Source organism: Pseudonaja textilis, chromosome 3 (assembly GCF_049901715.1).
Source record: "Pseudonaja textilis isolate UNSWEBS1 chromosome 3, rPseTex1.2, whole genome shotgun sequence".
Taxonomy (NCBI): domain Eukaryota; kingdom Metazoa; phylum Chordata; class Lepidosauria; order Squamata; family Elapidae; genus Pseudonaja; species Pseudonaja textilis.
In genome coordinates, this window is record NC_141992.1 from 55,463,586 (window position 1) to 55,476,894 (window position 13,309).

The 13,309-nt window shown below is 36.5% G+C and overlaps 1 protein-coding gene across 3 annotated transcripts in view; it reads left to right on the top strand.

Annotated features, from left to right (window-relative positions):
* The window catches only part of RNF220 (ring finger protein 220), a 293,502-nt gene that overhangs the window by 98,084 nt on the left and 182,109 nt on the right, over positions 1-13,309 (top strand). For all 3 annotated transcript variants that reach the window (XM_026707184.2, XM_087929798.1, XM_087929799.1), the window contains exon 2: positions 10,215-10,289. In XM_026707184.2, the coding sequence (XP_026562969.1) occupies positions 10,215-10,289 (75 nt within the window). The remainder of the gene's footprint in view (positions 1-10,214; positions 10,290-13,309) is intronic.

Below are 13,309 nucleotides of genomic sequence, written 5' to 3' on the forward strand. Positions count from 1 at the left end.
AAGAGGGGTTGTAGTCGGGAATATTGGCTAAGAAAATAAAACAGCTTTCCTTGGCTACAAGATTCTAAGTATTGATAATGCATTGCTTTTCTTTACATAGGAAGAAGCAAGCAACCTTTTTGAGAATTATGTTTTTTAAAATATTAACTTTTTTGTGGTTCTTGTTTCCAGGAAGTGATAATAGTTATTCTCAGATGTATTTGTATATTTTAAAGAAATTAAAATAATTAAATCTGTTCTAGGTTTGCTGCTGAACTTGGTGCTTGGAGAGGCTTTTATAAAGAGGCTTTGATGCTGCATGCAGTTAAATACAAAATTTGGCCATCAAGTTTCAAAATGCATTTAATTGTTCATTCTGGGTCTCCTTGAACAAACTAACCCCCAAATTTACAGTATACTTATCTTATATATACAACACTCAATGTGTATATAGATTATTCCTTCAATAATATTGTTACAGATATGTATTCTTTTTCTTCATTTTGTGTTCTCTTGATCAGCTTTTTTATTTTTAAAAAAGAATCTCTTGCTCCATCTCTCCTCACTATCCAAAAATGATTAGAAAGAATTATTGCTATTAGGACGTCTTTCTTGGTGAAAGGAGAAAGTTGCCTCATTCATAATTTATACCCTCAATTACTATTAATAAAGAAATATTTCAGCAGGAGATCGCCTGGGAAAATTACACGTAACATTGCATTAACATTCTATTTGAACATTTTCATCGCATTTGTTATAGAGTTAATAAGAGGGATATGCTCCCCTGACTTCTTCATGAAATTATGGGCTGCCTATGATAGTTTAATCTTTTAGACTTTATATAATATATTCACTTTGCTAATTGAGCCATCCAAGGAGCAGTTAGGGATGTACTTAAATGGGGAAGACAAAGTAATCAAGGCCATGACTTCCTGACTAAAGAATTCTCTTCTGGAGATGAGAAGTTGCTTGCATGAATCAGATGCACATATGCTTTATGTTTCTCTTGATACTTTATATAGTTAGTTCATGTACTGCTTTAGTCTGGGTTCAAATGAATTTATCATCTAAGTTTAATACATATGAAGCTCTTGATCTGCAGTAGTGATTACAGAAAGAAACGGAACACCGAGCTATTTGTACCTAACATCAGGGGTGGGATGTTACTGGTTCTCTAGAGCCAGCTCTATAGCTCTGAAGAGCAGCAGACACAGAACTGGTTCTGCGTCTGCTGCTGTTTGGACCACCCGCCCGCCCGGGCTGTTACCTGACTTTTATTTCCTGCTTTTTCAACTTCAGCTGCTTTGCACGGAACAGCTGAGGTTGAAAAAGCAGTAAAAAAGCGCTTTTTCAAAAGCTGCGCACCTGCGCACAGCGCTTATCAGCTGCCCGGGCAGCACAGCTTTAGGTGTACTACACACACACGCAGCACGCATCTGGTGCGGGCAAAGCATGCATGCACATGCAAAATGTAATCACTGAGCCAGTAGTAACACTGGTTGAATCCTACCCTGCCTAAAACTGAAGCTATAAAAATAGATGGCATATTGAAGATAATATAAATATCTAGAACTACCAGGTGAGCTCAGATTCAGGTTGGGCATCATTTACTTCTGTAGGCAAGGATGCACACATGTTGACTCTGCAGAAACTTTTGAAATCCATCTCCACTATCATTCATAATTGTCCAGGCTAGTAAGGGTTTATGAAATTGAATAATGTCTGGAAAACAGGCTTTGCAATTGCCACTCCAAACACAAGATACCATCTTTATTACTCTATCTAGTAGCAATTCAAATGATTTTTCTTCAGGATTTTTTTCTTTCTTTTATTCTGCCTGAAAGTAATCCAAACTAAGAAGAATTTTGTTGGAGTTGCATGGAATTATTTAACCTTCTTTGTTTCGGTCTAAAAACTGGTCTCCTATTCTTCCCAAACAAAGGTTATGCTCATTAGCATTGCCTTCTCTGTTTCAACCACTCTACAGTAGTTTGTCTAACCAGCTTCCCATTATCGATTCATGCAGCTTTTTGAGACAAAGTAAGACTTTTTAAAATGTCACATTTAAAATTTTTGTCAATATGTATTTTTGTCCAGGAATAAGTAATGACATAGTGAATTTGGAATTTAAATGTGTTGAAATGGACATTAGCAATTAATTAGCTTAACCAAGAAGATGAGCAGTTAAGTGGTGATCACAGGCGATTCCTAGTCCATCAGCAGAAGTGGTAGGTGTAGAATTCTTACAAAAATATATAAACAGACAAGAGAATACCGTTCCGCTTCTTCCATTCCTCTAGATGAGCACTTACAGAATGCTGAACAACAGAGTTGGAAGGGACCTTGGACATAGAGCAGCAATCAAGTTTGCATGTAACTACTTTTGTTTTTGCCACTCAGAAGCAAGAAAGACCAAGCAACTGAATAAAGCGCTTAGTTTGTAAAATGTCATTGGCTGAAATTTGATCAGGATGGAACAAGAGTATAAACAGGAACGGCTTTGTAAACACAACTGCAACTGGGATAAATTTAGCTAGTTGGGGCTGCAGACTCAGCACTACAGGACACCGTGTCAAGGCATTCTTGCAAGGAGAGGAAACTGGATAAACAAACAAAGCTTGTCCCTTCACTTGTTCTCTTGATTGTAACTCAACATTTGTATTGTAACCCCAAACAATTGTTCCTCACATTGCGGAGATCAAATATAAATTTAATGTATTTTTGTTCTTCTCCTTTACAATATTTTTTGAAATGATGATTTGCCATGAATCTATGTCATCTCTAGATTATAGTTTCTTTTCATGTCCTTTAGATAATATCCAATTGAAGGGAAAATTTGAATGTTCAGGAATTAATAGTTTGCACATCACACTTGTATGTTGTTTGCATATGGTTCCAAATCTTTCCTTTCTAAGCAAGTACTTAATCCAACATTCACATTCATGCACAGAAGCTTTGAAGAAGACAAAGAGATAACTCTGTATACATCATCTGGTTACATTTTATAAGGATGATCTTTAATGATCTTAAAGATCATTATTTTCCTGCGATTATCTAGAACTAATACGCTAAATAATTACTAATGTTTTTTCAAATAGTTACCTGTAGCTCAAGTAGCATTCTTGGTTTGTAAGTATTATACTTTGAATCATAGTCTTCATGACACAGCATTTTTGAATTCTTAATTTCTGATTCTGTGGATCACTTGCAACCATTGCAAAAGGAAACTTTAAAAGAAATATGCTTTCCAATCTGTTATATCAATTAATTTTAGCAGGACAGTACCGGCCTGTCCTGGAAGGTCATCTGATATTCATCCCTCATAATCACAGTGATGCCCACATTCACCTTTTCAAGCCATGTATACATATACGTATATATTGGCAGAGAGATTTGCATAATCAGAGCATGCGACCCATGTTTGATATAAAATCCAATGACATGTGACATTTGATAAAGGTCATTTTCTCCCCAAGAATTCATAACTGCCCCAGCCAAATAATCCTCAAGGTCATTGTCTTTTCAGTGAAGCTATTGATCCATCCTAAAGTTATGAAAAGCGGAATAGAGATTACTATACCCATGCAACATAAAGGATTTAAGAAAGAAATTAGGGGGTAATTTCTCATTTTTAGGAGATTTCATCATTGATATGATGGCAGGTGCAGTGGCTGCATAAGAGGAAGTAAGTAGCTGAAAACAAGTTAATTCTGTAAAGACCAGATACAGCTGTTCAGTGAACAAGGCAAAGTATAGAAATAGAATATGCCTGCAAAAAACAGTTTTTGAGCATACTAGCAATTTTAATATAACATTTTTTATTGCTGATGCATACTAGATAATTGAGAAAATTGAAGAATTGCCAAAGAGAAATCAATATGTGTTTCATTGATTATAGAAAGGCCTTCAGTTAATGTCAACTGTGTCAAGCTGTCCTTAGAAAAATTAAAATCTTGGAATATCTTACTGTCCTCCTACAAAATCTATACAAAGGTCAGGAAGCCATAGTCCAAATAGAATGTGATGAAACAGACTGGTTTTGGGTAGGTGAGGAGCCACACAACTTGCATATTCTCCAGTTATTTATTCAGTTTATATATTTAATACATATCAAGGAAAGCTAGATTGAATGCATGTAGGCATGGTTTAAATTAGAATAGAATAACAGCGTTAGAAGGCACCTTGGAGGTCTTCTAGCCTAACCCGCTGCTCAGTCGGGAAACCCTATACCATTTCAAATGGTGGTCCAATCTCTTCTTTAAAACTTCCAATGTTGGAGCATTCACAGCTTCTGGAGGCAAGTTGTTCCACTGATTAATCGTTCTAGCTGTCAGGACATTTCTCCTTAGTTCTAAGTTGCATCCCCCCTTGATTAGTTTCCATCCATTGGTTCTTGTCCTGCCCTCAGGTGCTTTGGAAAATAACTTGACTCCCTCTTCTTTGTGGCAACCCCTGAGATATTGGAATACTGCTATCATGTCACCCCCTAGTCCTTATTTTCATTACATTAGACATATCCAATTCCAGCAACCGTTTTTTATATGTTTTATAAGTCCCCTAATCATCTTTGTTACTCTTCTCTGCACTCTTTCTAGAGTCTCAACATCTTTTTTACATTGTGATGACCAAAACTGGATGCAGTAGTTCACGTGTGGTCTTACCAAGGTATTATAAAGTGGTATTAACACTTCATGTGATCTTGATTCTATCCTTCTGTTATTGCAGCCTAGAACTGTGTTGGATTTTTGGCAGCTGCAGCACACTGCTGGCTCCTATTTAAGTGATTGACAGATCCCTGTCACAGTTATTATTATTGAGCCAGATACCACTTATGCTATACTGTGCATTTTGTTTTTCTTGCCTAAATGTAGAACCTTACTTTTTTCACCATTGGCTTTCATTTTGTTAGATAGTGCCCAATGTTCAAGTCTGTCAAGATCCTTTTGTATCTTAAGCCTATCTTCTGGAGTGTTGGCTATTTCTGCCTGCTTGGTGTTGCTTGATGAGTTCCCCACTTATCCCCTTTAGTGAAAAAAATACTCCATACTATGCTAGTAGCTGTATTCAGATAGCTGAAAATGTAAATGATCTACAAGTTCTAGTAATGGAAATTAAGGAGAAAAAAAAGGATTGAATATAAAGAAGACCAAACTCATGACCACAAGTATGGCAACCAGGCTTAAAATTGGCAATGAAGATATTGAAATTGTGTATAGCCTTTATGATCCTTTTAGGATCAACTATCAACAATAAATAGCTGTCAACAAGTACTTAGTAGACTAATGCTTTTGTAAAGTATCAATGAATGCCTTGGAAAAAATATTCAGATTCCGTGATGTCTCTACCTACAAAAATCAGAATCATACAAACAGTGGTGTGATACTATATAGAAGGAAAAAATAGACTTTAGAGCAGAGGTCTTCAAACTTGACAGCTTTAAGACTTGTGGACTTCAACTCCCAGAATTCCTCTTCCAGTCATGTTAGCTTAGGAATTTTGAGAGTTGAAGTCTTAAACTTGCCAATTTTGAAGACCCTTGCTTTAGAGAAACAAGAAACAAGAATATTACTGCTTTTGAGCTTCAATGTTGGAGACAACTTCTGAAAAAATTGTAGTTAGCCTGGAAATCAAACTAACTGATCATTAAATAAACCAACACAGAGTTCTTGCTTAAAGCACAAGTGATCAGGCTTAAAGTACCATATTTGGCTGCATTAGGCAAAGACCTAGCTCTCCTGAGAAGTTTGGAATGCTGAAAAAAGAAGCGCCAATGGCAATAGGTACACTGTTGAACCATCCAAAGGACTGAGTTGAGGATAGATCATTCTGCACCAAGTCTATCTCTGTGGTCACTAATAGTCAACACTAACTTGATGATTCATCATAATCATGGTTTATGAAACAATACAATGCCAAAGGAAATTGCAGAATCAAATTCACTGAAACATAGATTCCGCTGCAAAAATACTGGGAGGGGTATGAAGTAGTGTCTAATATCTTGTCTCCAACTGTACTCCAGAGATTACATGAAATATTGCCATCATTGGAATGCCATCAGTAAGAACCAAGTGAGATAAGTAGACCGTTTACTGTTCAGAGTATTATATTGGGAGATTTAGTTTAATAAATCCTTAATATCCCAAGGAAGTTCAGTGTTCTTTTAAGTGAACTGATCGATTATGTTCTGTCACATCATTGTTGCCTTTCTCCATGATGATCTGTCTCTTAACTTGATCCTTCAGGTTTCTAATGGTGTATTAATTGCCACTGTAACCAAGTCTATCCCACTTCCTGCTGGCTGTCATCTTCTTTTCTTTCCTTCCATTAAGAAACTATTCATATATTAATTTATAGTAATATAGCAACAGCATACCAAACTTGCTACCTTCTATACTGCATGCCTATACAGTGAGAAAGTGTCACCTTTCTCGATGGAGGAACAGGAATTCTACAATTTGATTGCCAGCAGAACTGATCTGATCTGTTGAAGGATGCTTTTAATTTAGAATTAAGCAGACAGAGCTTATAAACATATTTTTCAGGGCTATGTGGTCTGAATCAAACAGCTGCCCTTGGAAGTAATTCAGACATATCAGTTGGATTCATATGTTAGGACAAGGTTTAGGCATATAGCAAAATAATCTGATTTTAGATTACTTCTAGTCTTGAGACTGAGGACATTTTCCTATTATAATTGATGCTATTTGAAAAATCCTCAATCCTGACTTTGGCTTGTTTTTCTTCACACAGTAATATAGTAGCTTTGTGTGACAAATTCATATTTGCAAAACTTGATGCAGAAGCACTTCAATTGAAATTTCAGATTTGCATTTCATTGAGCGCACCTCATTGAAGCCCAAACTACACTGAACTAAACGCACTTCTACTGAGGTGTTTTTTCCAAATAGAAAGACCGTAGCGGATAGAGTCCCTTCATTGCTGTCTAAACTGCTGTGAGTTATGGTTTTCTCCAGCCTTTAATTATACAGTCAGCCCCAATTGCCTCTTCCTAACAAGGCTGACAGGCCAATCTCTCAAGAGCCCTTAATGTGTTATCATCTCTTGCTGGGTGACCTCATATTTCTAACTGCTCCAAGCAGGGAGGGAGGGAGGAAGGAAAAGTGTCACCGTCTCTTTTCCCATCTCCTGTAAGCCCACATCCCCAGGCTCATCTGTTCAGGCAAAGATCAGCCCATCCATCACTTCCCCGTTTGGGCTATTAGATGATTAAAGGCATTTTTTATAATATTTGGATGAGTTTTCAAAGCTTCTTGAAAGTGTCTGATTAATACTCATTTAACCCTTTCCTGATCAGGATGTAGATCAGCAAGTTAGAAAGTTATGCATGGACAAAGACTGCAAGATGTATCTACTTTTTGAAGGACCTTGTTCAATTGGTTCATACCCAGCATTTTGACAAGGTGTGATTCATGTTCCTGGGACACCTGCAGGAAACAGTTCTTCCTCTAGTGGTTTGTGAGGTTTTAACGGTTCTGGGGGAACAGGAAATGGGACCTTGGCTTGTTATGCAACAGGCTGTGCACATGTACAGTGTAGTGTCTGGAAATGCTTCCTAAGTTGCTCTTAACAGCAATGGAGAGCAATTCTGTGACCCAGCAAGAATATTAGCCATTGATGGGCGCGTTGTGGAATGTTGGCATGTCAGCTGCATCTGCATATTTTCTATATTGTACTAGACCCATCTATAGCAGGACAACCAACATAACTTCATTAACATAGCCTTGGTTTCTTTCAGTTGTATAAACCTAACAAACTATCTTGTATAGACAGGCTTTGTTGAGCACCTGAATCATATTTCTTTCAGGTTTGATTTGTTTTGCTTGGTTTAGTCTGAACAACTATAAACCATTCATTTGCACTATTAAGTATCCTAATAGCACTCACAACAAACGCATTGTTTCTAAGGGCAAAGCTGGTAAATTAGGCCAGCTAAGATTATTTGTATGTTAATTAATGAATTAATGAATTATGGATATTTATATACCACCCACCTCCTAAGACTCTAGGTGGTTTATAGTAATAAACGCCAAAAAGATAAATCAACCCCAGTCCAAAATAAAAGAAACCAATTGGGTTAAGAAAACAAATTCTTCTCAAGCCAAAACAACAACAAAATTCACATAAAAATGGCAGCCCAGAGTCAAATCCTCCCCCCAAATCTCTTAAAACAATGTTAAAAAACCATGACACTCATATTCATGTTTAAACAAAACAAATTTAATAGTCCTATAGAAGTTCAATGTTGGAATAATCTACTTTGAAAATTGCTGCAAATGTATTGAGATTTGTTTTTACAATTATTGAGCACTGGAGAATATTTAAAATGTTCCATTCTGATTTATTTCTAACTATTATTATTGATAATTAATGTAATTTTTTCAAGTTAAATAATGAAAGATTTTACTTCCAGGGCCCAGTTTCTACACTGGATAAACTTTTAAAGAGATTAGCTGTATATTAGTCAGAACTTTTTGTTTATATTTATTTAGGATAGGATGAAGGGGTTTAAGTAAAATATTCAGATTTACATTCCTTTTTAAAGTTAAGGTCATATAGCTAGTATATCACACACCAAATTATTCTCTCTTTTCTCCCTTATATTGTTTAAGGAAACAGCACCATTTTGCAATTGAAGAATGCTAGTATGAATCATACAAAACATAGATATTTAATGTAACCTTGAAGGATGTAAAAATTTTAATTAAAACATAAATGTAATAATTTGATCAGGAGAATTCTGTTGAATGACATGTCAGAAGCTGAAAGACAGGAAGATTAGAGAGGGGATGATAAAAGCATGGAAATGGGCAAAAAAGACTAATTGTCCTGATCTGCTAGAATTTCGCAAGGTTGTATTTGATTTTGTAGACTGTTTTCAAAATGTTCTTTGCAATGATCAAGCTAGGATTCTCATCAGGTCAAGTTTTACACCAAATTGCAAGCATGAGTCGTGTGTGAACAAGCAACATTCACTAAGGCACTTTGCAATAGATATTTCAGTAATTAAACATTTCTGAGAAACAAAATATGAACTGGATTCAAATTTACTTATAAAACTGTAAACTTGTCTGATCTTGAAACATGGTGAATCGCTGATTAATAGCAGTTGCTCTGGAAAGGAATAGAGCCAGGCTGATAGAGTGGTTAAAACAGTAGTTCTCAATGTTTTTTTCACCATGGACCCCTTTTATGCCCAAAGACCACCAAGACTTAATCCAAGATTTAAATCATAAAATTTCTTCAAGCCGTCATGGACCCCCTGTTTTGACATCACAAGTCCCTCCCCCCAAGGGATCTGTGGACCACAGGTTGAGAACCACTGGGTTAACTCATCGGACTTGGACATGGAGACCCAGGTTCAGATCCACCTTCAGTCCTGGAAGTTAACTGAATGCTTTTTGAGCCAGTCATGTATCTTTCTTTTATATACATTGAGAGCATATGCACCAAGACAAATTCCTTGTGTGTCCAATCACACTTGGCCAATAAAATATTCTATTCATTTGCGGACTGACCCATCCTGTCTTGTGGAAGAAAATGGGAGGAGGATGTAAATAATCTTCTTTGGCCTCCTGACAAAAGAAAGTATATAAAGCAAATAAATAAATATAGTCTCAAGCTGCCTACATATGAGAATGTGATGCCCATTCAGTGAGGTGGTTTAACAGTATTTAGCTTTCTTTCATTAGATTCTACAGTAAAACGTTACAATGCTTTGGGAATAACATAGAAAAATTACATTGACATGTACAAAAGTGTGAAAGTAACATCTGTTTACAGCTCCTTAAAACAATTAAGTCTTCTGTGGGATTGTGGGACCAGCAGCTTTAAAGAGTTGTATAAAGGTGCTGTGTTTATGCTTCTGCATATTTCTGAAATACTGTGCAGCATTATTCTACAGTTCAACATATAAGACTTGTACATTATTTCTACATCCTTCTTTCCTAATATCATTATATTGTATATGGTTCCTTGTGAGAAAATATTAGGTATCAGGATCTATAAAAAACAGTCTATTTACAGCAGTTCTATTTGTATGTTCTTTATAGACTAAAGCTACAGCTTTGGATATCTAATCCCATGATAGTAACTAAATTTGGAAAATCTCTGCCATTAAATGTCATTTGCTCAGCTATAGGAGTCAGCTGATTGATTGTCTTCTGATGGTGATTGTCATATCTCATAATCTCAATTTCTTGTCAATTGATTGCCAGATAGAAGCGACAGCCAAGGAGGACCACCAGTATCCGTGGGGGCCAGCCAGCGCATGGCATTAACTTTCCCCCTCTGTAAGTGTTTATTTATTTTTTTAATACTATTGTGGGATATTTTGAAAAAACAGTGGAAGCATCATCAATTTGCGTAGATGATATTAGGGCAATAATAAAAAATATAGATAAGGCATAAAAAGATACAATATCTTAAAAGTATCAGTACTAACCTGTACTATAGCATTTGATTGAAAATTGCTGGGAACAAATCTGTCATTGTTTTATCAAAGGCGGTTAATACTGTATATCCTTAGTTTTAGGGGGAGAAATTCTTTATAAACAGAAGTGGGTAATTGCTAAAAGTTATGGATGAAAATCACATAAAAATTGTCCTTAGAATACTAGATGAGAAATGAAAATGAAAATGAAACAGTCACTTTCGGGTTGGGTCAGACAAACATTTCATTCTGGATCTCACAGTAATCATTAATGAATGCCAGTAAGATTATGTACCTGCTCTGCAAAGGTTGTAGCTCATATCTCTAATGTCATGGTTCTGAGTAAAGGACCCAATCAATCAAACTCTGAGGCTGTGGTTTTTCTCAAAGATCCATTTTATTGGGTTCATCATATCGGCATATTTGATATCTTCTTGTTGTCCTTTTTCATTGCTGGCCACCAAAATTGTCTTCACACCAGATGCCATGTCTTGAGGAATCCAAAGTGGCCAGCTTGCTTGGAGTAGTCGGAGCCTTGACATTAAGCCATGTGCTGATATGATGTACCCAATAAAATGGATCTTTGAGAACCACAGCCCCAGAGTGCTGGACTGATTGGGCCCATTACTCAGGAACCATGACATCTAAATTATGAACACCTCAGTGAGCATTGTGCAGTATAGAATTAGAATTTTACAGTGATAACCTGGCTTGTTGAAAAATTATTTCTAAAATTTAGTGAAAAAAGGATACTTTATATAGAGATTGCTAGCATAGCATAGAAAAGCCTCTTCTCTCTTTTTTTCTGTTGTATATTTCCTTGCTTCTACTGCAAATTAACCCTTGTTGTTATTGTTGTCTTTACATTGTTCAGATATTCTAAATGAATCATGGACTGTAATCAGTTTGAATTATATATATTGGCCCTATTCATATAATATGATTATATCAGGGATTTATTTATATTTCATATTTCTAAACCATCCTTCTTCCTCAAAGAGGGGCTATACAACATAATTGATAAATAAAATGTCATTAAAAGTTAACATTAACATTAAAATTTTGTATGTATGTAGCATCTCTGTGGAGGTGGTTGTTCATACAAGCTATCTAACCCATGTTGATACCTTACTTGAATAACTGAAAGACTGCTAGGTTTTTCCTCAAATAGACAAACCGTATTTGAGGCTCAACTCAATTGTTAATTTAGTTAATTAATTCCCCTGTATTACGAGCCTAGTGTCTGTGCAGTTAGTTGATTCTTCTTCCTGTGAAAAGGGGATCTGTCCAGGAACTCCCACCTGTGTCTCAGTTTTCACCACCTTGAGATCACAGAGAGGTATGAAAAAAAGGGCAGAAAGAACTGTGGTTAAACCCATGAGTCTGTCAGTGGCAGTGTCAATTCTGGTCACACACTAGGGAATTGTTTTTAAGTCCATGGGGAGATTTAAAAAAAAAACAGTGCAGATTAAAAAAATTATAGATGTAAGGTGTTTTTTTTTTTTTTAAAGAGCAAGGCCTGGGGATGGAGTAAAAATCTCCCAGTCTCTTTTGTGGCAACTGGATGAATTTTTTTAAAAAGAATGACAGGAACAGCTATCCTAGTCCATTTCAAAGCAGTCTGCTGATTGGGAGAAGGATGTTGTATATTACCAAAACATAGTTAAATCCTATTATGATCCTTTGAAATGCATACTTTTCTTCTTGGCCATCTGGAATTTTCTCAGCATTGTCTTGTTAGTTAAAAATGCTATCTAAAATTGTGAGTAAAAGCCTTCTGTCTTTCACTGATACTCAGTTTAAAATACTATCCATTTGTCTTGGATGTCATAAAATTTGCTGTCACATCTTCCAGTCCAAATCCTGCCCTGTGTTGCCTCTGCTTCCAGTTACTTCAGTTTTTTTACTTTCTTCCTAGGCTAACATACCTTAATAGGTTTTGTAAACCTTAAGGCTGCCCTTGGATGTGGTTGAAATAAGACAAAGCAGTACCATAATACTGGTGCGTGGATGACTTAAGGCTGTCTTGGGCTGAACCCACAGAATTGGCATACTGTCTCCCCCTGACGGAGGTGGCAAGAAACCAACATGCATCCACGGGGCACTCAAAGCTAGTGTTCTCTTTACTGCTGACTCATATATGAACAATAAGAGATGTGATTGGCAGTTTGATTTGGAGTCTGGCTAATAATGTTAGCTACTTGATACAAGGCCATCATCACTTGGCATGATATACTTTTAGATGTGCTGTTGATGACATAGGCCAAGAAGGCAAACCATCACCTTTCCTAACCACTGCAAAAATAACTTAAAAGGGAGAATGAGTCCATTGTCAGATAAAACAAGAATGGATGGTGGGTGCAATGGTCAGAGACTGGAGAGGGGGGGAGATTCAGGACCTTAGTGACAGAGCCCCTAGGCCCTTGGTTATAGCCTCCCCTCTTCTCATCAATGCACCCTACAATGATTGCATGGAGAGACTCAAGCAATAATATAATGGAAAGCATCATTTGAGTAGCTAAGTGCTTAAATGTGGCCTCTGGCCGAAACATGCTCGGGAGTGATGTTACATTCTGATGCTAGAGAAAGATGTGTGGATATGTCTTTACATATGGCTGGAAACAAGATGAAAAGGGTGTCATAGGGAAAAGGGTGTCATAGGGTGTCATCATTTTTGTATTGTAATTAGGCTAATCAGGAAAGATCTTTAATGCATGTAATATTTTGGGCAATTGTATAGGCAACTTTGAAATCTAGTAATATACAAATATAGTAGAGATTGAGTAACGCTTCCTTCCTGTTCAGTATGGAATAATGGACTACATACTAGCCAATCAGGTGAAGTGATTGGATGAGTAGTAGTTTGGATTGCTCCATCAC